The sequence below is a fragment of the Semicossyphus pulcher genome, unplaced genomic scaffold, assembly GCF_022749685.1.
Source record: "Semicossyphus pulcher isolate SPU_LCO1_2020_fin unplaced genomic scaffold, fSemPul1.0.p SCAF_10, whole genome shotgun sequence".
Lineage (NCBI taxonomy): Eukaryota > Metazoa > Chordata > Actinopteri > Labriformes > Labridae > Semicossyphus > Semicossyphus pulcher.
Window position 1 is genome coordinate 19,668,317 of NW_027211604.1, and position 27,840 is coordinate 19,696,156.

General features: G+C 40.8%; 1 protein-coding gene across 1 annotated transcript; it reads left to right on the top strand.

The window, feature by feature from the left end:
* Positions 1-8,995: 8,995 nt before the first annotated feature.
* LOC138595155 (organic cation/carnitine transporter 2-like) lies at positions 8,996-26,377 on the top strand. The gene is made up of 11 exons (XM_069666503.1): positions 8,996-9,202; positions 10,655-10,837; positions 12,549-12,652; positions 15,296-15,450; positions 15,595-15,766; positions 16,157-16,283; positions 16,914-17,014; positions 17,687-17,901; positions 24,673-24,855; positions 25,035-25,170; positions 26,307-26,377. Exons 1-11 carry the CDS (start codon positions 8,996-8,998, stop codon positions 26,356-26,358), a joined length of 1,635 nt encoding a protein of 544 aa, XP_069522604.1. The 3' UTR covers positions 26,359-26,377.
* The last annotated feature ends 1,463 nt before the right edge of the window (positions 26,378-27,840 follow it).

Genomic DNA, 27,840 nt, shown 5'->3' on the forward strand with positions numbered 1-27,840 from the left:
TGTCTCTCCTGTGTTAATGACCATCCTTTTTCATGTGTTCCTTATCATCATACTGTACCATGAGAGGGGAAGTGTAACACAACCCCATGTACTTTACAGGACTATATTTTTTACAGATGTATAAATTCTGTCACAAGTTTTAATTTCTCCATACGCTTTAAACACAAATGCTGTTAGCATGCACACCATATGCAATATAGAAACACTACAGTCACCAGGGATTTAAGCAGTTTATTCTGGTTTTATTTTGACAATTTAACATGCAACAACACAGTTAGTAATGTAAGGAATACTATTTCTGTTTAGTTTGGATAGTCTCAAAACATACTAAATTCTGATTTATTGGGAAAATAAATGAGTTATGCTGTACTTTATGTCGTGCAACATTTTAGATTTTAGGTTTGGGGCGCTGGTTTAGCTCATTTGGTAGAGCAGGCGCCCCAAGCTTTCCTGTCTATCTTCAGCTGTCCTGTCAATTAAAGGCAAAAGCCAAAAAAATTATCTTTAAAAAAAAACTTTTTACACCAGCACTCCCTGTTGTGTGATATTGCTTGCTCTGAGAGCTACCAATGTCCTAATTCAGGGTAGTAAACTGCAGTGGCAGTGGCAAGGACTGCTCATTATGACCTTCAGCACTCTCACCTCATCCCCTATAGATTTTTTAAACAACTACGCCTTTTAAATCATGCTTTGACATGCATGCTTTACAAGGCATCAATAGGTGTCAGGAGATATGAAGGCAAACATATGCAGGAAAAGAGTTACAGAAGTCAGAAAAGAAGGATAACACTATGAAGGATTTTGCTGAAGCTACAGTGTTCCTGGGTCAGTGGGGACGCTTCCAGCAGGTTGTTTTCTTCGTGCTTGTTGCCAGCATCATACCCAACGGATATGGATTTTTGTAATTGTAACTTATTAAATTCTTCATCTCTCGGAAAGATACTGAAAAAGACGATCTTGTGTACACATTAGCTGATGAACTTACTTTTGCAAACCTATCGAACTCGTTTTACAATAGACTTCTGTTTTCTGATGCATTATTTTCATATTATGTTACAGGCCTTGGCTCAGTACTACTTTCTCTACACTACTTTTTTTCTCCATTGCATTCTTACGTACCGCTGCATTACATATGTGGGCACTCGAGGCTTTGTCTGCACTGAGATTCAGATTCAGGTTCCCACACGAGACTAGTTTTCCAGTCCTGGAAACACCTGGAAATTGAAATGACCAAAAATCCTGGAAATAATTTATGTTGTCCTAGAAATGTTTAATTTTATTTTAGCTCCTTACTGAGATCACCAACATAAACCGAGGTGCGTATTTTTGTTTGAAACTTGACTGTTGGTAGGATAAGCTGTGTGGTATGATAGGTATGCCTTCTCCTGGCAAGCAATGTCCCCTCCTAGTGGTATTGTTAAATACAGCGTCCCTTCCTTCACAGCTAACTTTTTAGTCTTCAAGAGCTCCTGGGCCCATATTGATAAAGCTTCCTAGTACAAAGAGTTGCTCCTAGTGAAGAAAGTCTAAGAAAATTCTTAGAATTTTGACGTTTTCTAAGAATTGCCCCTTAAAGTTAAGACTAGATCCTGGTAAAGATAAATGTTATTCAGAAAGCATCTCAGCCCTTAAGAGAGCTCCTAAGGTGAGAAACTGTTAGGAGTAGTGAGGAGGACTTTTAAGAGGCTTAAGAGTTTCTTAAGCAGAGAAGAAAATGGCAGAAAGACGGAGAGATAGGAGAACATTTCTCAAAACTGAATAACAGTGAGCTAATTAAACAATAGCCTACAGAGTGGATCGTGCAGGGATCATTTTTGTGGTAGATCTCATTAGAGATGCGACGCAACAACGCGATATTGCCAGAAATGAAAGTGATCACAACATTAAAATATTTGGCAACTGGAAAAATGCAAAGTGCAGCAGTGATGACTTGGGTCTGTCGCAGCCGTCAATCAGCTGAGTGATCTCAATTAAAGGGAATAGGCATGGGTATAGCGGGCTTGGGTATGGGACGCACATCCGTATTATTGCACAGGCATATTTTCATTCTGAATTTAAGTTAACTTTGACAGCAGTTACAAGTAAGAGGTAAACTATCTCACCTGTGCTTGCAGATTCCCGTTTCCCTCATTAATAGCAGTTAGATCAAGTACTAAAATTAGCAGCATGGTAAATAAAAGTGATCAAGTAAATATAACTGCATGTGAAGATGAGCATGTTTCAAACATTCTGTAGGCTTTATATTTATTTTATTTTATTTATTTATTTATTCATTCCTTCCTTTCATGAAAAATGCACAACATACCACCAAACCGGTACACAAATCCACAATACACATTTCAAATAAAAAATCCATGCCCTTCATGTCTGAAAAGGAAAGGAAAGGAAAGGAGCAGAAAGAAGAATATAATTCTTATTATTTATCTGCCCCTTATTAGAACACAATACATTTTAGATGGTCTGTCATTTCCAATAACCTACACCATTATCTACACCCTTGGTTACGACATCATAAAATAAAATAACGTATAAAGTAAAAAAAATTACAGGCACAAAAGAAATAAAGTCAAGTTTCATTTGCATATTGTCTAATTTGTCCCTCTTTGTACATTTTTTTAAACTGAAAGATATTTGTACAACCTTTAAAATCCTTCTGTTGAGTATTCCAAAGTTTCACACCGACAATAGAAACACACATTTGTTTTAAAGTGGTCCGAGCAACTTGATGCTTAAAATCAAATCTCCTTCTGTGATGATCATCATCTGAGGCAAACACAGTTTTTGCATGATACTCTGTTTTTAGCCTTGATCACAACTAATAATGTCGGCAATTCTATTATTTCTATAAATTTCAATAATCTTGACTTAATAAATAATCTATTGGTGTGTTCTCTATATTCAACTTTATGCATAATTCTAAGTGCTCTTTTCTGTAATAAAAACAATGGCGTTATATTGCTTATATACGTGTTACCCCACACTTCTACATAGTAAATAAAGTAAGGCAGTATAAGTGAACAGTACAACATTCTCATTGTGTTACAATCTAAAACATGCTTAGCTTTGTTCAAAATAAAAATTTTCTTAGACACCTTTTTTTTAACATATGATATATGGGATTTCCATGTCAGTTTTTCATCCACTATAACTCCCAACAATCTAAACTCAGGTACTTTCTCAATGTTAACTCCATCAATAGATAAGACTTCATCCTTTCTTATATTAGCAAAAATCATGAACTTAGTTTTTTTTTAATTTAACGATAACTTATTTTCATCAAACCAAGATTTTAGTTTAACCATTTCATTTTCAATATTTTCAGATAACGTTTTTAAATTATCTCCTGAACAAAAGAAATTTGTGTCATCTGCAAATAAAACAAATAATTTACAAACAAACAATAATTTTGAAACTTCACAAATATCATTAATATATAAAATAAAAAGTTTCGGCCCCAATACCGAACCTTGTGGAACCCCACATTTTATTTTCATATAGTTTGATGTTTTACCAGCAAATTGCACATATTGTTGTCTGTTGTTTAAATAACTAGTTAACCAGTTTAGAGCAACCCCTCTCACACCATATGTATTTAACTTAGAGATTAAAATTGAATGATCTATTGTGTCACAAGTCAAAACCAAAAACAAACCCAAATGCACGACTCAGAGAACAGAGTTCACAAAAAATAGTTTCTTTACTGAAACAGTAAACAGTTTACAAGGAAAAATATCCAGGCAGGCAAACCAAGTAAGAGGGATCAGGCTGAGGCAGAGTCGGGAAACAGGCAGGGTCGATAACAGGATCAAAACAGATAATCAGGCAGGATACAAAACGCTGGAAGGTATAGGTACGAGACACTATGACAATCTGGCAGAGGGTGAGTGGGGAAGCACAAGTTAAATAGTGTAGGCAGTGATTAGGGAATGAAGAGCAGGTGAGGTGAGACTACAGGTGCAGGGACTTGTCTAGATGAGGTAGGAGTGGTTAGGAGGTGGAACTGGAGAGGAGGCGGGGTGAGTGAACTATGGGTGAGGGGAGCTGAGAGATGAGGATGACCGGGTCTGAAATGACAGGAGAATTAGTAAACAGAATATTGCAGGCAAACAGAATGAGTCTATCAATTGCTGTTGTGATTTCTTCTATTATTTTCATTATTGCTAGACCTGTAGACCGGTTTGTCCAAAAATCATATTGACTCTCACTCAATAAATTATTGTTTTCCATAAAACTATCAAATTTTTGAACAAACAATTTTTGTAGTACTTTAGAAAATTGTGATAGCATTGATACTGGTCTATAATTGTCAAAACTGTGTTTATCTCCTGCTTTAAAAAGTGGAATGACTCTAGCTATTTTCATCCTATCCGGAAAAACACCTGTTCTAAATGAAAGATTACAAACATAACTTAATGGTTTAATTATACAATCAATAGTCTTTTTTACTATGTTCATGTCAATTCCATCACTATCAGTTGATGTCCTGTTTTTTGTTTTAGCTACCACAGATAGTATTTCACTTTCACTCACCTCTCCTAGAAAGATTGACTGCAGCACCCTATTTTCCCCTTTCCAACTACTTCCTGTTTGTCCGTTTTTTTTTGTAATGTCATTTGCCAAGCTAGGCCCAATGTTTACAAAAAAAGAATTAAATTAATTAGCCACATCATTCATGTTTTTAATCACCTTATTGTCATTTAAAATGACTGGGTAGATCTGTTGATCTAATTTTGTTCCCTATTACATTATTTTGAATGTTCCATGTACCCTTAATGTTATTTTTATTTACATGTAAAATCTTATTATAATATTGCTTTTTGGCTTTTCTCAATATGTTTGGTTAACTTATTTTTGTACAATTTTTCCAGCAGTCTCTGTTCTAGATTTTATAAAGTCACTATACAGTTTGTTTTTCTTTTTACATGCATTTTGTAAACCTTTTGTTATCCAGGGTTTTTTATTATATCTACGTTTATGCTTACGTAAAACTGTTGGACACTGTTTATCATAGAGAGCCAAATAACAATTTAATAATGAATCATAAGCAGTATTTACCTCATCTGTATAAACCCCTCTCCAGTCTTGTTTTAAGAGGTCATTTCTGAAGGTATTAATTGCTTCATCAGTCCTTACCCTTATATATCTGTGACAATCTTCTGCTTTCTTTCTCTGTAATTGATAATTAAATGTTGCAAATACAGGTAAATGGTCACTTACAGTATATCATTTATTATTATTAGCCCACTAGTTATACTGTTATCCAAGACATTTGTGAATATATTGTCAATCAATGTTGCACTAGTTGTGGTTACTCTACTGGGCTTTGTAATTAGTGGGTACAGCCCTCTACTATATAATGCATCCAAAAAATCTGAATACTTTAAAGTGTGGCTTACAATTTATTCAACAGAGATGTTCAGTACATAAAATGGTGTTCATAATTACACAATGTCTGAGTAAATTCTGTGATTAGGCCGATAGATTTCACCGTCCTTCTCTGCCCATCATCTCTGAAAGAGCTTTTTTTTGGATCAGCCAATCGCAGCTTCTGAAAGAATGTGTCATACCTAGCAACGGGGTAATCAACCACGCCTCCTCACTAAGATAAAAGTTTCTTTCCCTTCCTTGCTCAGAGTTGCTCTGAGAGTGTTCCTAAATCACTCCCAGGCTAGGACTACTTGCTAGACGTTTTTAAGCAAAGTTAGGATCTCTCTGAGAGTATTCTGAGAATGTTTGTGAATATGGGCCCTGGAGTTTAACACCTTGCTACTTGGAGCATCCGGTATCCCTCTTTTTCTATACGGACGATTTATTGTCTCTGTTGCCACAAAAGGTAAAGTGGTATGCACATATTAATAAAACTATAATCTACTTATTCTGCAAAAATAGCATTCTGAATAGCACATTTGCAAAACTTACAATAGAGGGTGATATGAGACATGCATTGCTTGTGTAGGCTGCTATCACAAGTTAACCTGGGCGTATCGCCACAATTTGAACGCTTTAAACTCGGCATACATTTATACTTGAGACTCAGTGTGCTACGTATATTCTGTATGAAAGTGTTAACACATTAAAACTGCCATGGCACAAATATAAAAAGGCAACATGAACGATGTGACAGTTTATTGTAGCATTGAACAGGTATCGACACAGTCACTTACATCAGACATCGTTTTAAACGGATTTGCAGTTTGGAGTTTCCTGAGACTGTGCAGCAAGATAACCTAGAAACTGAATTCAAGAGTTTTTGACAGTTACTTGTGTTTTTTTTTTTTTTTTTTAGTATTATTTTTTTTGGCTTTTTGCCTGTATTCATAGGACAGCTGAAGAGAGACAGGAAATGTGGGGAGCAGAGAGTGGGGGATGACATGCACCAAATGGATCGGCAGACCGGGAGTCGAACCTGCGATCAATGCGACGAGGACTGTAGCCTCTATACATGGGGCGCCTGCTCTACCAACCGAGCCAAACCAGCGCCCCCTTGTGGATATCTTTTTGTCATCTCTGCACATCAGTGCTCTGGCATCATAAAAACAAGCTCTGAGATCGCCTTTGCAACCACAGCCGCACACAGCGGAACATCACAGGTTAATTCAAACTTCAGTTGACCAGTTAATGTGTTCTTTTACACCACAGATGACTCATGCTTTAGATGTATTGAGTTTGAGTTATTGTGACGCGTTCATCGATTTGACTATCCTCTCTACTTACTCGATGTTTCCGTGGCATTACGTTATTTTAAGAAAACAGAAGCAGAGACGACACGTTTGTAACGATTAGCGGTGGCGAGTGTACAGTCCACTATTGTCATGTAATGTTGTCAACAGAAAAATGAATGTTCCAGCAAAATGTGTCTAACAATTTCTCAAAAGACACCGATTAATTAGTGAAATACAGCAGCGAAGAAGTAGAGTCCTTTATTTCCTTGTTTGTGTACAGTACAACGGACTAATAAGCCACGCCGACACACATCTTCCACAGTTTCTTCCCACGCCGCTTCTCTCTCTGCAGCCGTGTTACTTTATTTGTCTTAAAACATGCTCTTATTCGCTGAATGTCCGCGCGAGGATTTCAAGCTCCACTGGTGTGACGCAGGAGGACCTCTTTTTGTGCACCGTTGCCATGGTGAATCGTGGTATCGGGGCTCCATTAATACTGGCTTTTTATAGTCAGCGTGCACGCACTTAACTCCGGCTGAACCTACTCAGAGTCGATTGAACTAACTCAGATCAGCTGTTCTGAAACCAAAAAGCCAGCGACTTTCAGCTCAGGGTAAATCAAACCACAGTCGGGAGTAAGAAGGTTTGTTGAGCCACCTGTCTGAAACGGACCCCCGGTCTTAAATCTTCATCTGACTTTTGATTTAATCTACATTGAAGGTGGAAGTATTTCCATATCCACACCCAGGCTTCGTCCCCATGATAACTGTCCATCCCCCCTACTTTAAGTACCTCCCATACATTACACTGGGGACTGTTGTGTCTGCCTTTGCCACCCTCTCAGCTTTGGACAACCTCTACCTCAAACTATGAATCAGATGCCCAGGAGAGAAAGGTGAGATGCTTCAGGAATAGTGATGGTTATATAGTGAGGAAACATTCATTAGGCCTTTACAGTACTTGTTCCACTTTTTTTCACCCAGATCATTTTTTCTTTTCCTCTAGAACAGGTTGACGTGTCTCTGCATTACTCAAAAAGAGACACCTGAACCTTTAGGGCTTTTGGAAACTCAACTGTGATTCATTAATACATGGTAACTGTGAGGCACTTTCACTTTGTGTGGATTTTGGCGACCCCTGTGGACAAAGCAGTATGTGTAACCTCTTTGTTAATACTGTCCTGTACCTGCATATTAGCATTCTCTAATGAAATATCTCATTCTACCTCCTTTTAACTGTCTAACTGTGTTTACTAATTTACTATATAAAGACAGTCTAACTTCTTCCTTATGGTCTTGTTTGCCTTTAAACCATATAGAAGTATCAGTTTTCATAAAAAATGTTGTCTGTTTCATACCCAGTAAAAACAAACTCTTCTTTGTTTTATCTCTTTGGTTCTAAATTCGAGGAATTCAAGAAGGATTAACAAACAGTGACAATAAAAACACAGGAGTTATGCCGACACTTCAGCTTTACACTGCAGTTTGATACAAAAGCCCTGAAGGTAGGTGTTGACTTTCCAGTTGAGGATCAAGTTATTATTCAAATAGACAGGTAATTATCCTCAGTTGTGTTTGTGCATAAAGACCAAACCTGTTGTGACAGATCCCTTCTAGCTCCCTCTGAAATGTCCCACTGCCTAAAAAGCCCAAGGCTGAAAGAACCTGTGTAGTAGTCCTGGTTATAAACTCTGCCATGGCTCTGCACTGCTGTCTCCAAATTATTGCACAGCTCTATTAAGAGCTCTTGGTAGCCCAGAGGTACGTATGTACGTTCTCTCCTCAGGGCACATTCAGTAACATCTTACAGCAGCAGTAAATATTCCATTATTAGAATCCTAGGGTTCAGAAATAGGCCTGTAAGAGGTTTTAATCACTGGCATTACAATTAATATAATTGATGTGAATAAGACTGTAGTGTCGTGTTTAATTACTTAAATTTTTTTACTTGCCTTTTTTTTTTTCACGTTTTGATTGATAAAAATGTTGTGATTTTAATCCTATAATATTAAAAAAACTGGAATTTCTGAAATAACTCAAATGAGTGTAGGTGTGCCCTCCACTGTTCTAACCTGTAAACAAATCTCAAATAGGAAAACATGGGTGAATGTCAGAATGGGATGTAAGAAAACAGATGTCATTTTAATAAGAGTTGTCAGGATCAGGAAGTATAACCACAAACACAGTTTTAATTTGGCACAGGGCGGTGGCTGGAGACATCTTTACATAACTACAGCTTATTGTGTAAAGAAAAGGCAACCAATCGTTCAGGTATTTGACTGTGCAAGTCACAGTTTCTGGAAGATAGAACAAAAGTCCTAGAGGAGGCTGACGATGAAGGATTACACTCACAGCATCGCTTTTCTGGGTCAGTGGGGACGTTTCCAGCAGGTCATCTTCTTCCTGCTCTGTATCAGCATTGTGCCAAATGGATTTGGTGCCTTTACGCTCGTCTTCCTAATGGACGTGCCAGACCACCACTGCCTTGTTCCTGAGGGCAACCTGACTGAAGAGTGGCGTGAAGCCATCATACCAATGAAGGTAAGACTTCGAGAGCTCCTCTAAAGTTTTTTTTATTCTTTTGCACAGAAATTATGCAGCCAGTTGAAAAAGGAATTACATTATTACTATTATTATGTAGAATAATGACATGTTTTATTAGAATAGTATATCCTACTTATTACACTTGTATTTAAAGTAATATTAGCATCTGCTTCCTTAAGTGGTTGTACAAAGTGCTATCAGTAATATTTAGATTCAAGCTTGCATTTTGTCTAGAAAATGTTCCTGCTAACACATCATGCAATCATACAGAATATAATAATAACTTTATTTGTATAGCACGTCATGCAAAGATGCAGCCCAAAGTGCTTCACAAAACAAGATCAGAATCACATCAACAATTAAAAACAGTAATATTAATACATGAGAAAAACACGTATGATTATGAATATGATTGGCTCAGTACAGTTTTAATTTTAAAGCCACATAAGTCTATGTTAAGTCCTGATCGCAATTACTCGCATATATCAATGATTTCTGCGAGAAGCACAAAACACTTCCACACTTTAATTGTACTCTCTTCTTCACCTTTTTAAGTTATAATTCGCAATCTACTTTCATTCACAATCTAATCCCCCAACACACCTGCACCTCTTCTCTCTGCACAGATCCCCCCTCCTTCTGTCTGTCTCCCTGTCTGCGTTTTTGACTGTCTTAATCAGCAGTCTGTTTAAGTCACAAAAATATTTTCTCTCACAATTCAAAACAGCACGTGAGCCGCGTGTGCACGAGGGACGTGATTTATGACTTAGCGATCAAAACGGTCGATCGTTCGTTACCGAATGACATCTGCACCTTTTAAGCTCTATAAACAGCGATCAATATATTTACAGTAGGGACATACGGAGATACACAGTATGATTGTTCACATTGCGTAACAGAACTGCATGATTGTGTCATCGGATGCTGTCTTTTTTTGCCGTGAGAACACTGTGTGAGGAGTAAACTGGTCGCGCTGTTGTTTATTTGGTTGCCACGACTTCACGTGTGATTGATGTCCTGTGAGTCCTGTCACTGTTTCAGTGCTCTCCCTCAACGATGAGAGCGGGCGAGCGACTGTTCATTCTGAGCGGACATCTCCGTCGTTTAATTGAAACTTCGGGACAAGTTATAGAAATCTGAATGGAAATACTGACTTCTTATCACACTGCTGATCGCTGACTTGTAATCACACTGCGAGCAAACAGCCGTGTTTAAAATCAACTCTTCCAACAGCAGCCAACTGAGTGACACAACAAGATTATAGTTGTGTGATGGGAAGTAGTTATCTAGCGAAATAATGGAATTTAGTTAAGTGCAACAAAGATGAAGAAAGTCATTGTGACTCTGCTTTGTGTAGCTTTATGTTCTCCCGCACGTAATACAAGGATAAAGTCCCTAAAGAAATGTCATTAATACAACTAATGCAGTTTGTGTCCTTGTTACTGTAAGATGGTGAATGGGAAACAGGAGCGGATCAGTTGCAGCAGATACAAGTTGGATGTAGTCAGAAATCTCTCTGCTCAGGGATTCTTTCCTGGCAGGGATGTCAACCTCACTGAGCTGGAGCAGGAGCGCTGTGTGGACGGGTGGAGCTACAGCAAAGACATCTACCAGTCTACCATAGTGTCTGAGGTGAGTGTGCAAGCTTACTGTCTTATTCTCTTCATATTCCCTCAATCTCCCTCCTCATCCTTCAAATTTTGCTTTATGTTTCTCTTATTGTCTCTGCATGTGCACCCCTCAGCCCCTTCCTGCCTGTGTTTGTTTTTTCTTTTCCAATCTGCACTGTTTATTTAACGTTTAGCTTTTTCTCTGCAGCTTTTGGACGCTTCTCAAACTTAAAGCAGTACTAAATGAAATGTCAAGGGAGTGGCCGATTTCCTAGAATCCAACAAGACAAAAACTGTGCCAGAGCATCAGGCACACATACTGTCTGTCATCAAAGCTCATAAATGCTAACACAACCAGTGAGTCATTTAATTAAATTGACATTTAATTAAGTTGTTGCATTTTGTATAGTAGGTCATCAAGCCTGCTACTCCAACCTCGGCTGCCAGGTGTTCTTGTCTCTGCATTTGATCATTCGTTCTGATTTCTATCGTGTGATTTGTATTTGCACGGCCTTAAAGATGGAAAGCTTTTGAATATAACCTATTTTAGGAGTCTTACATACACTATGTAAGACAACACAGAATAAGTCCAACAGATTTTTGGGTAACAAAATGATCACTATGATATTACTATCTTGAAGCAAGATGGATATTCTATCTTTCTATCTAAATTTCTCATGACTTTGTTTCATTGTTTTCTGTTTGAATCCAACACATAATATAGTGTGTGTGTGTGTGTGTGTGTGTGTGTGTTCTCCTCTTCTTTACATTGTGCCATCTTCTCATTGGCCTAAAAGATACACATCCTGAAACTCAACTTGCCAAGTTTTCTTCTGATATTTTATTGGTGGTGCTTGGATTGACTTTAGTCAGGTCATTTTAACAAGGCCCAATACCATTTCTGAAATATTGTGTTAAACAGGTTTTGCTAAGTTTCCGTCTCTTCATACTGGACATTGTAAGATCCCCTCCTAAGGTGATTCCCAAAACTGTTTTCCTTGCTGTGCTGCAGTGGTGCTATGAGGAACTGAAACTTTGGAAGAAAGCATTTCGTGTGGTCAAACTCACACTGCTGAAGCCCCATATGTGTTTTATCCTAAACTTTAGTACGCCTTTTTACGCAGTAACAGGACTGTGGATTTTTTTTTACCGTTACTTAAAATGGAAGCACATTATGAATGGATAATATGAAGAGAGTCTGCATGAGCAGACATTTAAGGACACAGTTGTACATTATAGTTTAGCAAGTCAGTAAATAATTTAATTTGGTCAGAAAGGAAATTACTTCACTGTTGGCAGGTGTAATATTTCAAAAACCTGTTTTGGCTACTCTGGGATTCTCATTAATTAACTAACTCTTTGCCGAGATTTGCACGTTTGGTTTGTAAGTAAAAGTTTGCATATGCCACAGACACTTAATGTAATCTTATTGGGTTGTGAGGTTTGCAAGTAAGAAAGATTAATCCGTTACATTGTTAGTGTCTGTCAGTTGCTGGGATTGTTCACAATATAATTAACAAAAGAATATATAAATATATATTGCCAGCATCATCCATGACAAATAAACAGACAAACCAACTAAGTTCAACATGAATAAAAAGGATTTTTAAATGTTGTATAGAACAGCAGCAGAGAACCCATAACAATCTATTAAAACATAATCAGAACATGAACATGAGTATCCTCCCGTCAAAGTATATAATTGTTTAAGTGTTTTTGTGTTGATATTCTAGTTTGACCTTGTGTGCAGCGAGCAGTGGAAGCAGCCGATCATCTCCGCCATTTTCTACTTGGGAGTTTTTTCTGGATCCTTCTTCGCAGGACAGCTCTCAGACAGGTAGTGAAAACAGTATCTCCATGTGATGTACAGCAGTATATAAAATGTATGCCGCCATTTTTTAAGACTGGTGTTACTTTAATACACGGTGTAAAGTACAACAGTAGTTATTGGCACAACACCACTGAAAAAGAGCTACATTTATCCTTCATAATAAAATGAAACATAAAGATACTTGAACTCTTGAACTCGCTTGAGGCAAAGACTCACTCCCCACCCTTAGGGGGCAATCCACCGGTTTCCGGCAGAGAACCAGACTTGGAGGTGCTGACTCTCATCCCAACCGTGTCACACTCGGCTGCAAACCGCCCCAATGCCTGCTGGAGGTCCCAGCCTGATGAAGCCAACAGGACAACATCATCTGCAAAAAGCAGGGATGAAATCCTGAGGTCCCCAAACTGGAAACCCTCCTCCCCCCGGCTGCGCCTTGAGATCCTGTCCATGAAAATCACAAACAGCATCGGTGACAAGGGACAGCCCTGGCGGAGGCCAACACGCACTTGGAACGTGTTTGACTTTGTGCCGAGGATGCGGACACAGCTCTCACTTTGGTTATACAGCGACCGGATGGCTCGTATCAACGGCCCCGGTACCCCATACTCCCGCAGTACCCCCCACAGGACCACCTGAGGGACACGATCATAAGCCGTCTCCAAGTCCACAAAGCACATGTAGACTGGATGAGCAAACTCCCATGCCCCCCTAAGCAGCCCTGCCAGGGTAAAGAGCTGGTCCACTGTTCCACGGCCAGGTTGGAATCCGCATTGTTCCTCCTGTATCCGAGGTTCGACAATCGGCCGGAGCCTCCTTTCAAGCACCCTGGAATAAACTTTACCCAGGAGGCTGAATCGTGTTATACCCCGACAGTTGGGACACACCCTCCGGTCCCGCTTTTTAAAAATGGGAACCACCACACCGGTCTGCCATTCCACAGTTACTGTCCCAGACCTCCACGCGACATTGAAGAGGCGTGCCAGCCACGACAGCCCAACAATGTCCAGAGCCTTTAGCATCTCAGGGCGAATCTCATCTACACCTGGCGCCTTGCCACTGAGGAGCTTCTTGATTACCTCAGCAACCTCTGTCACGGATATAGATAAGGCTTCCCCTGGAACTTCAGACTCTGCCTCCTCATCAGAGGACATTTTGGCTGGGTTCAGAAGCTCCTCAAAGTGTTCTTTCCACCGCTCGACAATATCCTCAGTCTGGGTCAGCAGTTCTCCACCCCTGCTAAAAACAGCTTGAGCCAATCCCTGCTTCCCCTTCCTGAGTCGTCTAATGGTTTGCCAGAAGTTCTTTGAGGCCAACCGAAAGTCCCTCTCCATAGCCTCCCCGAACTCCTCCCACACCCGGGTTTTTGCTTCCGCAACCACAGAAGCTGCAGCCCTTCTGGCCACTCGGTACCCGTCTGCTGCCTCTGGAGACCCCTGGGCTAACCAAGTCTGAAAGGCCTCCTTCTTCAGCCTGACGGCTTCCCTCACCGTCCGTGTCCACCAACGGGTTCTCAGGTTGCCGGCACAACAGGCACCGACAGCCTTCTGGCCACAACTCCTTGTAGCCGCTTCCACAATGGAGGCTTTGAATACGGCCCATTCGGATTCCATGTCCCCAACCTCCCCCAGGATGCAAGAGAAATTCTTCCGGAGGTGGGAGTTGAAGACTGCGTGGACAGGGGCCTCCACCAGACGTTCCCAGTTCACCCTCACTACACGTTTAGGTTTACCAGGCCTGTCCCGCAGCCTCCCCCGCCATCTGATCCAACTCACCACCAAGTGATGATCAGTTGACAGCTCTGCTCCTCTCTTCAACCAAGTGTCCAAAACATGCGGCCGCAGATCGGATGAAACGACCACAAAGTCGATCAGTGATCTACAGCCTAGGGTGCTCTGGTACCAGGTACACTTATGAGCAACCCTATGTTCGAACATGGTGTTTGTTATGGCCAATCCATGACGAGCACAGAAGTCCAATAACAAGACACCACTCGAGTTCAGATCGGGCAGGCCGTTCCTCCCCATCACCCCCCTCCAGGTTTCTCCATCATTGCCCACATGAGCGTTAAAGTCCCCCAGTAGAACTATGGAGTCCCCAGATGGGATCCCTTCCAGGATCCCACCTAGTGACTCCAAGAAGGCCGCGTACTCCGAACTGCTGTTCGGTGCATAGGCACAAACAACAGTCAGAGCCTTCCTCTCTGCAACTTGCAGTCGCAGAGAGGCGACCCTCTCGTTCACCAGGGAAAACTCCAACACAGCGGCGCTCAGCCGGGGTCTTGTGAGGTTCCCCACACCCGCCCGACGCCTCTCACCCTGGGAAACTATGGAAAAGGCGAGAGTCCAGCCCCTCTCCAGGATATTGGTTCCAGAGCCAGAGCTGTGCATGGAGGTGAGCCCAACTATCTCTAGTTGGTACCGCTCCTTCCCCACCAGAGAGGTGACATTCCACGTGCCAGCAACCAGTCTATTCTGCCGGGGATCAGCACGCCAAGGCCCCCGCCTTTGCTTGCTGCCCGGTTTGCATTGCACCCAAACCCCTATGCCTATCCTTGCAGGTGGTGGGCCCGCAAGGCTCACAATGTGTTGTATTTTGTATTTTGGTCATAATTAATTTTTTCTACGTGTTTCTTTCACCTTTTATCTGTAGATTTGGGAGGAAACCTGTTCTTTTTGCGACCATGACGGTTCAGACGGCCTTTACCTTTGCTCAGATCTTCTCTGTCTCCTGGCTTACGTTCACCATCCTCCTCTTCTTCAACGGTTTGGGACAGATGTCCAACTTTGTAGGTGCTTTAGTGCTGGGTACGTATGACCATTCCTTTCTATAAATAAAGCTTAAACAAATTCAAAGTTGTAAGATTTTCAATAAAAGCAGATACAGATTTTTTGCTACCTTTTACTTCACAACATGTCATTCTTTTTGCATTTCTTTATCTCTGCGTGCAGGGGCTGAGACCTTGACCGGCAATGTGCGAGTCCTTTACTCATCTCTGGGCACGTGTTTAGGCTTTGCCATTGGCTACATGATGCTGCCTTTGTTTGCTTACTTTTTAAGGGACTGGAAGTCTCTCCTGGTGGCTTTGTCTGTGTCTAGCCTGGTCTACCTCCCCTTCTGGTGGTAAGAGGCACTCACTACAAGAAAGCTTACTGTAAATTGACAAATGTGATGGAGGATGTTGTATTTATATATTTTTCCCAATAATACTGTATATACTGAATGGATGTGCTGTAAATGGTATACTGACTTGAAGTCTTTATCAAAACTTAGTGTCAGTGAAGTTAAACATGAGTTGGAGCAAGGCAAAGCTAACACTGTTTTACGAGGCTGTTGTTTAACTAGGAATCGCCCTGAAATCTCCCATTTATCAGACATTTTAAGTAATTATTATATGATTTTGAAAAAGTACACATTGTAATCATTATTGACTACATTTTCCCAAGAGAAATAACTTAAGACTCATCAGATTGAAACTCTCTCTGTCTTCCTCTCTGTTGTGTAATGAGGCAGGTTCATCCCAGAGTCTCCACGGTGGCTCCTCACTCAGGGAAGAGTGGAGGAGGCAGAGGCCATAGTGAGAAAGGCTGCTAAGTGGAACAAAGTTCAGGCTCCAAGAGTCATCTTTCAAGACTGTGATGTAAGTTGATTTTAACTTTAATCTTGCAGGTCTAAAACAATGACTCCACAAAATGAAGCCAAAATATCCTCCGAGCAACTGCTGCAATTTTGCACATTTGGAGCCAGTGTCTGCGCAGTAGGGATCGGCTGGTGGAGCTGTGGTATTGACATACCGCACCTTCTGCTAACCAAGACATATTAAACAAACAACATTTAACTTACTGACAAAGCAGCAAAGATCCCTCATCTCGTGTTGAGGCTGACTAGTGTAAGTGTTAGTTAGGAGCTGTATCAGGATTGGAATCAGAGCTGTCAATCATGACTTTACACCCCCCTTTTTATAGCATCAAATATCTAATTAAAACTAAACTTGTCAGAAAAATGAACACTTGGACATAAATCAGTATAATAAGAACTAACTATAATAACAGAGACCATGTTTTTGAAAAATGTATTTGACGTGTATTTTGATTTTATAGTTTAACCCATGTCACATGTGATAACATGTAGGAGGCGGGCTTTATGACCTATACTGCAGCCAGTCAGCGGGCGGTGTTACAGATGTTTTGTCTTCACTTTTGTGGAGCTGTCATGTCCTCATGTTGAAAATATAATGAAATTAAAGGATGATATTTTTTGTACCTTTCAGGTTGATGAGACAGAAACACAACCTAAAGAACATCACTCTGTCTTGGACCTGGTGAGGAACAGCCAACTCAGATTCATGACATTCATTCTCTGCCTGGTTTTGTAAGTAAACAGTTTGAGGATTTCCCATAAACTCATACTGACGTTTAAATGAACAAAACACAATAAAGAGAAGATTCAAATTTTACATAATGTAAAACTTGGATCAGGGCTTATCTCCCAGGGGAGGCTGTAAAACATGTACATCTCTCATTATCATTCTATGCATACCAAGTTGGTCAAAAACTTGTTGCTATACTCAAGTCAAGTAACTCATTTGCACACTTAAAACACTATGCAACAATCCCTAAGGACTCACCAGAGATATAACTTGTTCAGGATGTAAATCTTTAGGCAGTATATGACCTTATGTTTCACATTTCAACACTTGTGCATAGGATGGCTCCTCCTTTTTAACCAGTCTTATGCAGAGCTCTTCCAGGAATATAATGGCAAATAAAAGAGAGGATTGGCACATTTAGACACAGTAAAATTCATTGATAAGACTTTCTATGTGAAGAATACCTCTAGAATAAATAAGGGTCTGCTAAGCACACATTCATGGCCAAATGTATTAATGAATGCACATTTTTGTCCTTATACCAAAACTTTTTGTTCTTTTTTTAAGAGCAAAGCCGCTATTCAAGAGGTGACAAAGTATGTGTCATATGCTAATTATATGCAAATATCTTTTCAAACATCTGTGCTGTATGTCTGCATCTTCTTCTCGTCCAGGTTTACTATGATTTTTGGATACTATAGCCTATCCCTCAACACAGCCCACCTCCATGTCGACCCCTTCATCAGTTGTTTCCTCTCTGCAGCAATGGAGGTTCCAGCGTCCGTTTCCAGCTGGCTTGCTCTGGTTTACCTCCCAAGACGAGTGGCAGTCATCAGCACTTTGCTTTTTGAAGCAGTGCCACTTTACCTCATTCAACTAGTGCCTCAAAGTAAGCACCGAAAAAATGCTCAGAAAAACGTGTTCATCTGCATTTATTATTCAGAAAAGCTTCTTTGGTTAATGAGAATCAGAAATACTTTATTTATCCCCGGGCACATGTTTTGCAGCAACCTAAATATTAAGTGTTACAGGAGGAGGAAGTGGCTACATTAAAAAGACGTGTGACCTTTGTGTTATTTTTTGTGTTTGAGTTCGGTAGGAGGCTCTGTCAGTATCTGACATTTTGCCCACGTATTAAGTCGTTTTTACTGTTAAAGTTTTTAGCCTCGTTTTACCTATCTAAAACATTTTTACCGGACCAAAGCTTTCAGCAATCGCACACTTTGTTGTGAAGTTACTGGCCATACTTGCAACACGGAAGCTCTTCCGGCCCTGTGAAACGCTGGTATGTGCTGTCAGCTGCCAAGTCACTACATCCCTTTTCTTTTATTTTAAGTGATAAGTGCTTTTATGGAGTTTACCCTCTACTGCGGATTTTACAACTTTTATTGCTCTTACGGACTGCCGAGGATTGAGGATTTTATTATTTTTTACTAGCCTACATTACGGACTATGACTGCGATGGCTGCTGGTGGATCTGAGTGTGTTTCTTGCTGCCTTACCATTTCAAAGTTGAAGAAAAGCATTGCTTCAGTGAAGGCCGAGCTCAGAGAGAAAGACAAGCTCATCTTGGGGTTTTCCACTGTTGCCATGACGCAGGCGAAAAACCTTGCAGTCCTGAGCTCGTCTGGAGTTGGCTACTGGAATACGACCAGCCTTTCCCACTGCCCCACACCAACTCCAGAACTGTTGTTTGATCACACTGTCCCTTGGTCCGGCTCCACGATTACTGGTGTTCCAGAGCCCGAGGCTGCTTCAGTCCTGCAGGGGGATCCGTGGCTTCATCTGGGAGCGAAGCCCAAAGCAAAGGCTTCTACTCGCTGCCAGGTACCTGTGGAGACACAGGCATGTGTCTGCGGAGCTGGTGAGCCTGCTGTACCTACTCCTGTCACAAACCAGCCTTCTTCCCCCCGGCCACTGTTTTCACCCTTGTTATGACCCAGGCTCAGGGGACGCAACATAGAGGAGTCAGAGGCTTTAAATCCATCACAATAATCTTTATTGTACAAAAAAACTATCTTTAAACAAAGGAAAAGGTGGCTGGAGCCATTGTCTGGTCCTGGCTGCTGGTTGAGAGAGCGAGAGGGAGGAGCTTGCTCAGGCCTTTATAGACAGCTCTCAGGTGCAGGTGATCAGACGTTGATTGTATGGAGGCCAGGCAGTGCCACACAGCAACACACAGAAGTATGGTGGTCAGGGAGTGCCTCAGACAAATGAAAAAAGTGTTAGTTCGATACATAACACCTCCTCCCATAAATGGGTTGCTCTAATGCAGCCTATAAGCAAAACAAAAATTTTTAACAAAAAAACAAGTTTTTATGATCACTTACGACCTTGAGAAGGCATCTGCGATCACATTGTCCTTCACCCGAATATGTTGGATATGCAGGTTGAATCCTTGCAGGAACAGACTCCAGCGCATCAGATGATGGTTCGAATTTTTCATCCTGCTTAGGGAGACCAGGGGGTTGTGGTCTGTGTAGACCACCGGGGGTCGGCTGGACGACACATACACATCAAAGTGGCTAAGAGCCAAAATAAGAGCAAAAGCTTCTTTCTCAATAGTTGAGTAACATTTCTAATGAACATTAAACTTTTTTGAGAAGTAGCCCAATGGATGCTCAACACCAGATTCGTCATCTTGAAAAAGGGCAGCCCCAACACCAACATCACTGGCATCAACAGCCAACTTAAATGGCTGGTCAAAGTTGGGGGCAGCAAGAACGGGGGCGCTAGCTAGCAGGGCTTTCAAATTCTCAAATGCCAGCTGGCAAACATCTGTCCAAACAAACTGGACCTTGGGACTAAGAAGGTTAGTCAGAGGGGCAGCAACTGTGGCAAAGTTTCTACAGAAGCTCCGATAGTAACCTGCCATACCAAGGAAACGCTTCAACTCACGACGAGTACAGGGCACACCAAAACTCACAATAGCATCAACTTTAGCATTGATAGGGCAGACCTTTCCACAACCAACAACTTTACCAAGATAAGTCACTGTGGCCTGTCCAAATTCACATTTGGCAAGGTTCAGAGTCAAATTAGCTTCAACCAGCTTATCAAACACGTACTCAAGCTGAGCATGTTCAGACCACACAGAACTGTAAATGACAACATCGTCAAGGTAAGCCTCACAGTTTGCAACACCTCTTAACACTGTATTTACCAGACGCTGAAAGGTGGCTGGTGCATTTCGCATTCCAAACGCCATAACAGTGTACTGACAAAAATCATCTGGGGTCACAAAAGCAGATATTTCACGTGCCCTCTCAGTGAGGGGGACTTGCCAGTAACCCTTAAGTAGGTCTAACTTGGTAACAAAAGATGCTGATCCCACTCTGTCAATACAGTCCTCTAAACGAGGCAGTGGAAAACAGTCAGGCTTGGTTACTGAGTTGACCTTACGAAAATCAGTGCAAAACCTAGGTGTCTGATCAGATTTGTTAACAAGCAGGCAAGGAGAGCTCCAAGAGCTGGCACTGGGTTCAGCAATGCCATGTTTTTTTATTACCTCAATGATGTCAGATTGTTTTGAAGAATCTAGATAGGAAAGATGGGAATCTAAATTGGCCAAGATTTTAGAATTTGGCAGCCTACCCTGAGACTTCTCTTGGTTGACAATGGCAACAGCAGCATCATCATCATCATCATCATCATCATCATCATCACAAGTTGGCAGACTCAAAACAGCTACAGGTTTGACCTGGGAGGAAACATTCTTACTCCTCTCAAAGTAGGGCTTCAAAAGGTTAACATGACATAAGCGAGTTTTACGCTTCCTGTCTGGAGTCTTGACCAAGTAGTCCAGCTCTCTCACCTGACGCTCTACCACATATGGTCCTCTATATTTAGCTTGCAAAGCAGACCCTGGAAGTGGCAAAAAGACAAGCACTTTGTCACCTGGAGAAAACACCCGGTGTTTAGCCTTCTTATCATACCATCCCTTCATTCTGGTTTGGGCCTCTCCCAAGTTTTGCTTCGCTATTTCACAAGCCTTGCTAAGCTTAGACCTAAAGTTACATACAAAATCTAAGAGGTTGGTAGAAGAGGGCCGGCTGTCTATCCATTTTTCTTTCAAAAGTTTCAAAGGGCCAAGTTCTGCTGGGCTGAAACCAAGGGATTCTTGAGTCACTTCCCTAGCTGCAAAGAGGAGTAAGGGAGTTCCATCATCCCAGTCTCTCTCAAACTCCTTACAGTAGGACCGCAACATAGTCTTAAGGGTCTGATGAAATCTTTCCAAAGAAAAATGGATAGACAACCAGCCCTCTTCTACCAAGCGGGGGCCCCCTCTGTTGGAAGAGAAACCATCTCGTCGCTGCAGCAGTCCTCGGTCACGACCAGCCAGCCACAGTCAGTGAGTGTGTCCCGTACTTCGGATGCTGAGCCTGCTGTACCTACTCCTGTTACAAACCAGCCTTCTTCCCCCCGGGCACTGTTTTCACCCTCAACCCTGATAATCAGCGATTCTATAACAAGGAATGTGCGCTTCTTTAATGCAATCACACACTGCCTTCAAGGAGCCACCGTTACTGACGTTCTAAAAAAGCTCCAGGGTTTACTTCCAACACTCCCGTCCATCAGTCTGAATTGACCAAAACAGACTTTGAAAAGCAGACTCCTTGGCCTCCACACCTGGCTTCAGTCTGCCTGCAAGGCTGCCGTTGTGGGTTTTAACCTGTTCTGGAACAGATGGTCCTATTTTAAAAGAGACGGGCTGCACCCAAACAAGCTGGGCTCACGAATGTTAGCCGCTAATCCATCCACACACACACCCCGGAATTGTCACGGCCCTCTGCTTCTCCGGGGTCATCTCAGGTCATCTCAGGTTTCAGCTGCTAGCCCCCCCTACCGCCCTCCTCTGTCATTGTCACCGCCATGGGTTCACTATCCCATTGAGACTGTCATTACAAGCAGTGCCGCGCGCCGCGTGAGGCTTTCAGCCGTGTGCGGCAATTCAGTCCCGCGACACCTGCGCCCTCTGGCTCGGACCTCTGCTGCTAAATGCAGAGGGTCTGTGCCCCTCAGGATGGTTTTGATAAGTGCTCGCTCCATTGCTAACAAGTCCTTCATCTTGAACAATTTTTTCAATAACAAAGGCTTGGACTTTATGTTTCTGACCGAAACGTGGCAGAGGCCTATGGATTTCGCCCCCCTTATTGAACTATGTCCACCAGATTGCAATTTCATCAGCACCCCCAGGTCCTCAGGCCGTGGAGGGGTCTTTCTGTTGTTTTTAGGAACTGCTTTCCAAGTCGAATGGTGAACACTGGGGCTTATTCCTCTTTTGTTTTATTTCTGAATTATGTGAATTTTTATCCTCTATCATTGAGTTTGACAAAGTTATCATGGTTGGGGATTTTAATATTCATGTCGACGATTCTTCTTGCAGCTTTGTCACTGATTTTATCATCGCTACAGAGTCTTTTAATTTTATCCATGTGTCCAACCACACACGTTAGGGGTCATACCTTGGACCTTTTTCTTTTACCCTTGGTTTAAATATTGACTATTTGCTTGGAGGAGTTGCATATATCTGACCACGTTTGTATCTTGTTGTGCCTACTAAACATGTCAGTCACTCTCGCACCCTAAATCACCGCTCAGCTGAGAAATTTTCTGCAACTTTTAATACAAGTGCTGTTTTGTCTTCTCAAACTGATGTTAGTTGTCTTTTAAACTCTTTTAATACACATTGCTCCACCATTTAAGACAAAGTAGCTGCGAGGAAAACAAGACTTGTCTCCTCTGTAAACTCATCCCCCTGGCTGAATGACAGTATTGTCAGTAGTGTCGTTGTTTTCGGCGAAAATGTCGGAGGGTGGAGCGAATGTGGAAATCCACCAAACTCAATGTCCACCGTCTCTATTTCAAAGACCTTTTACCTGAGTATAACAACATGGTTAAGGATGCAAGAACATCTTACTTTGCTAACTTAATTGCAAACAGTAAACACAACCCAAAAGTCCTGTTTGACACTGTCAGCAACATTGTCACTCCAGCACCCCCTCATGCGCCGGTCTCCTCAAATAAGGACTGCAATAAATTCCTGTCCTTCTTTGTGGATGCTTGCTTTACAGAGATGTAAAGCAAGCATCACCCCTTCCTCAACTCCACTTTTGGCCTATCCATCTCAGGCATCAATTCTAGTTTTTCTCGTCTCCATTCAAGACTTAACTGACTTACTGGGCAGTATGAAACCTCCCTCTAGTCCAGTGGATATCATACCAACTTCACTACTCAAAGATGTGCTTACATCAATAGGCCATTGCCTAGTCTCCATTATAAATAGCTCACTGCAATCTGGTTGTGTCCTACCTTATTTTAAATCTGCAGTTGTACAATCTCTAACCTTGACCCATGTGTCCTTAAAAACTATAGGCCAATCTCCAAGCTACCTTTTATCTCAAAGATTTTAGAGAAAGTTGTTGCTAAAGCTCAATACTGTCCTAACTGCACACAATATCTTTGACAAATTCCAGTCAGGTATCTGTCAGAAACACTCCACGGAAACAGCTCTTCTCAGAGTCTCCAATGATATTATGATGTCCTCTGATGCAAGTGAATGCTCAGTCTTGGTACTCCTTTATCTTAGCTCGGCATTTGACACTGTAGATCACAGCATTTCGATTGACAGACTCAAGCGGTGGGTGGGTGTCTCTGGGAGCGCCCTGGACTGGTTCTCCTCCTATCTTTCAGATGGGTGTTTTTCTGTGACACTTGGTCCATACATGTCTGAGACTGCTACTCTGTCCTGTGGTGTACCTCAGGGCTCTGTCTTGGGTCCCATTTTATTTTCCTTATATATGCTCCCACTAGGCAATGTTATCAGCAGATTTCAAGGAATCTCATATCATTTTTATGCTGATGACATTCAGTTGTATGTATCCTTTAAGCCTGGTGACACTGAAAAACTCTGTTTTGCTCAGCTGTCTGTTTTCCATAAAGGACTGGATGAACGACAACTACCTTCAGATAAATACGAATAAGACGGAGGTCCTTATCATTGCCTCTCATAGCATTGCTTCCAAGGTTGCAACATGTATTGGATCCCTTTCTTCTGCTGTAAAATCCAATCAGTCATCTTTGATCAGGCAATGCTCTTTGAACAACACATTAGGTCATGAACCCGTTCATGTTTCTTCCATGTAAGAAACATTGCCAAACTAAAGTCTGTTGTGTCACAAACCGAGTTAGAGATGCTTATTCATGCTTTTGTTTCTTCCCGGCTCAACTATTGGTATTCCCTTTTCACCTGCCTCAGTAAGTTTTCCCTCGACCGTCTACAAATAGTCCAGAACACTGCAGCAAGGCTGCTGACCAGGTCCAGCAGGTCAAGTCACAAGTTATTTTCATTACATTGGCTTCCAGTTCAATTCAGAATTAATTTTAAGGTCCTTGTTTTCATTTATAAAGCTCTGCATGATCAGGCACCTTTGCACATCTCAGACCTACTCCATCCCTACATCCCCTGCAGATCCCTCAGGCACATTTGTAGTTTTTCTCTGTTCAGTTCTATTCATGGTTATTACTATTATTGTAATGTATTGTTGTTGTTGTGTTGTTTTGTGAAGATCTTTGTGACTCTGCTCTGTGAAAGGTGCTATACCAAATAAATGTATTATTATTATTATAAACTTATTATTATTATTATTTTATTCTTAAGGTCTTCCAAATCTGGCTCTTTCACTGGAGATGTTTGCTAAATATTCCATCGCCACTGGTTCCTACCTGATGTTTGCCTACATTTCGGAGCTTTACCCGACAGTGCTCAGGAACACAGGGACAGGGATATGCACCATGATTTCAAGATTGGGGAGCTGCTTTGCACCATTGTTGTTACACCTGAGTGAGTAACCTGGGTTTAAATAATAATAATAACTATTAATCTGAAATTTAGCTTATTAAGCAGCTCCAATGATAGACTAACTGACCCACACGTTCAGTCTGGGCTGTTAAATCTTAAAATACACACACATAAAGGACCCATACTTTTCTCCCATCTAACATCCCCTTGTCCTTTTTTAGGTATTTACTTCAAGTACCTTCCTTATATCATATTGGCGACTATGGCTGCTGTGTCTGCCTTTGCTGCTCTTTTCCTTCCAGAGAGTTTTGGAAAACCTCTTCCTGAAACTATTCAACAGATGCCTAAAATAGAAAGGTAGGCTGCTTAAGAAACGCACCTTTTTACTAAACTTCTCCTGTGCCAAACTGGTTTTTGTTTACTAAGTTATAACACATAGATATATCGGCTCTGGCTCAGTTGTAGAGTTAGTCATCTCTCAATCAGAAGGTAGGGGGTTCGATCCCTGACTGCTACAGTCACATGTCGAAGTGTCCTTGGGCAAGACACTGAACCCCAAATTGCTCCCAGTGGCCTAGCCATCGGGTATGAATGGGCAAAGATCTGATTGGAGATTGGCACTTAGTGAATGAGTGGGTGAATGTGACATGTAGTGTAAAAGCAGCTTTGAGTGGTTGGAAGACAAAGTACAGACCATTTACCATATAAGAATAGATATTTTATAAGTCTGGTGTATCTGTGGAGTGATAGTTATTATATATTTTGAATATATTTCTGAATTTCTATAAATTCTACATCCAAAAGTCATTGGATTGTCCACATTCTTACCATTCAGACCTCGACTGGGGATTCTTGTCACAATTTGTCATTTATAAGCTATTAGCTTTGTATTTAAACTGCTTAGACATACACTGTGCAATCACACATGTAAAGGAAAAGTAAAGTCCAATATTCACACTAGAAAAATTCATGATTAAAGACAAGAAATGGAATGTGGTCAAGGTTAAGTGTGTCCTACTAGTGACATATCTGTAAATGACAAAGAGTGAAGCTGAGAAATTTGAGAAGGTAAAAAAAATCAAGACAAAATTTTACAATTCTGTCAAAAAACTAAGAAATTTGAATTTGGAACATTTAAACCGACTGTGAGGAACTTGCACCTCCTGCAGAGTTGTCGGTAACTAGTTTGTTAGCCCCTAAAAGGACACAGGATGAGATATTTATTTAGGGAAACTACACTTGCATGTAGAGTTTAATCCCAGACCTTTCTTTGTGTAATAGCTGTTTCCTCCTACCCAAACATGTCAATAACATGATTTAAGTGGATTCAGTAATGAGACAACTGCCCTTGTAGTGAATACAGCTGCTTGTTATTAAGATGATAAAGTTTATATCAGCCAAGAAATATGTATGCATTCCATATTTATTTAGCCATATATCCTATCAGGAACAATGCAAACTAATGTTTTGTTTGTCCTTTGCTCCTGTAACAGACCGAAGTGTCCGTGCATCACTGAAAAAGCTCCAAGACTCCTGGACGATTAATGAAAACTAACGAAATAACGAAAACTATAACCAGTAACTGTCATGGCATGGCAGGCTGAAGAGGGAAAATACAAATACTTACAATGATTTAGGATGTTTTGAGTTTTTATTTCACAATACTTTTACTGGCCCTTCTGGGTCTCGCCCCTGACAAGTATTCCATATTACAAAACAACTAAAATGAACACTAAAACTAATAAAAACTAAACTAAAACTAAGCATTTTCAAAAAATAAAAACTAAACTAACAAACCAGCATTGAAAACTAATTAAAACTAAACTGAAACTGAAAACAAAAAGTCAAAACGAAATAAAAAATTAAACAAAGAAAAATTCAAAACTATAACCTTGGTACAGCCCCACCACCAATTTGCTGATTAAAAATGTTAACTTTAGCAACTCAAAGCAGACAATGATTTATCATCAATCATTTATACTCTTCACTCTTAAATGACTCAATGTTTTATAGCCTCTTCTAACATGTCAACAGTCAAAAAGCAACTTTAGGTTTATATTAAGAGCTTTAAGGATCACTGTATGAGGTTACTGTCATTACAAAGCAAAAAGGACATTTTAATCATCTGCACTGGTTCATCACAATTCTATTTTTAATTAATGTATTTTGTCCCACATCTAAACACAGGTCACTTCTGGATTTTAAGTTTTTAATTCTTCCTACAGTCAGAAGATTTAAGAATAAAGGTGAATTATTCTAAGACTAAAGCAATAACTCAAGTCATAACCAGTTAAAAACAAATGTAACAACCAAAGTGCTAAAAGAGAGTAATAAAATTATAGAAACGAGTGTGTTAGTCCCCATATAGACAGGCATTTGTGTTAGTATAGTTGTTTCAGTTGCTTCAGGAACTACAGTCATCACAGCTGAACAAACTACCCAGTCATTGTACGTAAACCACCTGTCGCTCTGGAAAACGATCATAGTACAATATGTTGTTTTCAGTGTGTCTGAGGTTTATCCCCACACAGATTAAGGTCATTTTGGTTCTTCAGGCAAAAATATCACAGGTTATTCTCATCTTCATTTATTTTGGCCTCAGCACCTGATCACGTCAATAAGAATGAAATTGGTAGAAGTGAAACATCAAATTATGTTTTGTTTCTCTCCAACAGCATAAAGTGGCCATTCATCACAAGAAAACAACACTCACAACCTCGGGTGCTTTTTGAAAGTAAACTCTGAATGTCTAAAACTTTACACACTTACTTACACACAAATTAGTTATTACTAATTATATATCATGTATTCCCTTTTTTAAAAAAGCACATTTTATAAGGCTAGAAATAGGAATGCATATACTTGAACATTTGACCATTTTTGAGAAAATTAAATTATGCTTGAATTTTGTGCATGCATAAACACTCTTAAAATATGTCAGCACATTAAATGGGAAGCCAAAGGTTCAGGTGTAATATGATACTGGCTCTCTCCCAGAAAATGCAACACTTTGTTTACATTTGAACT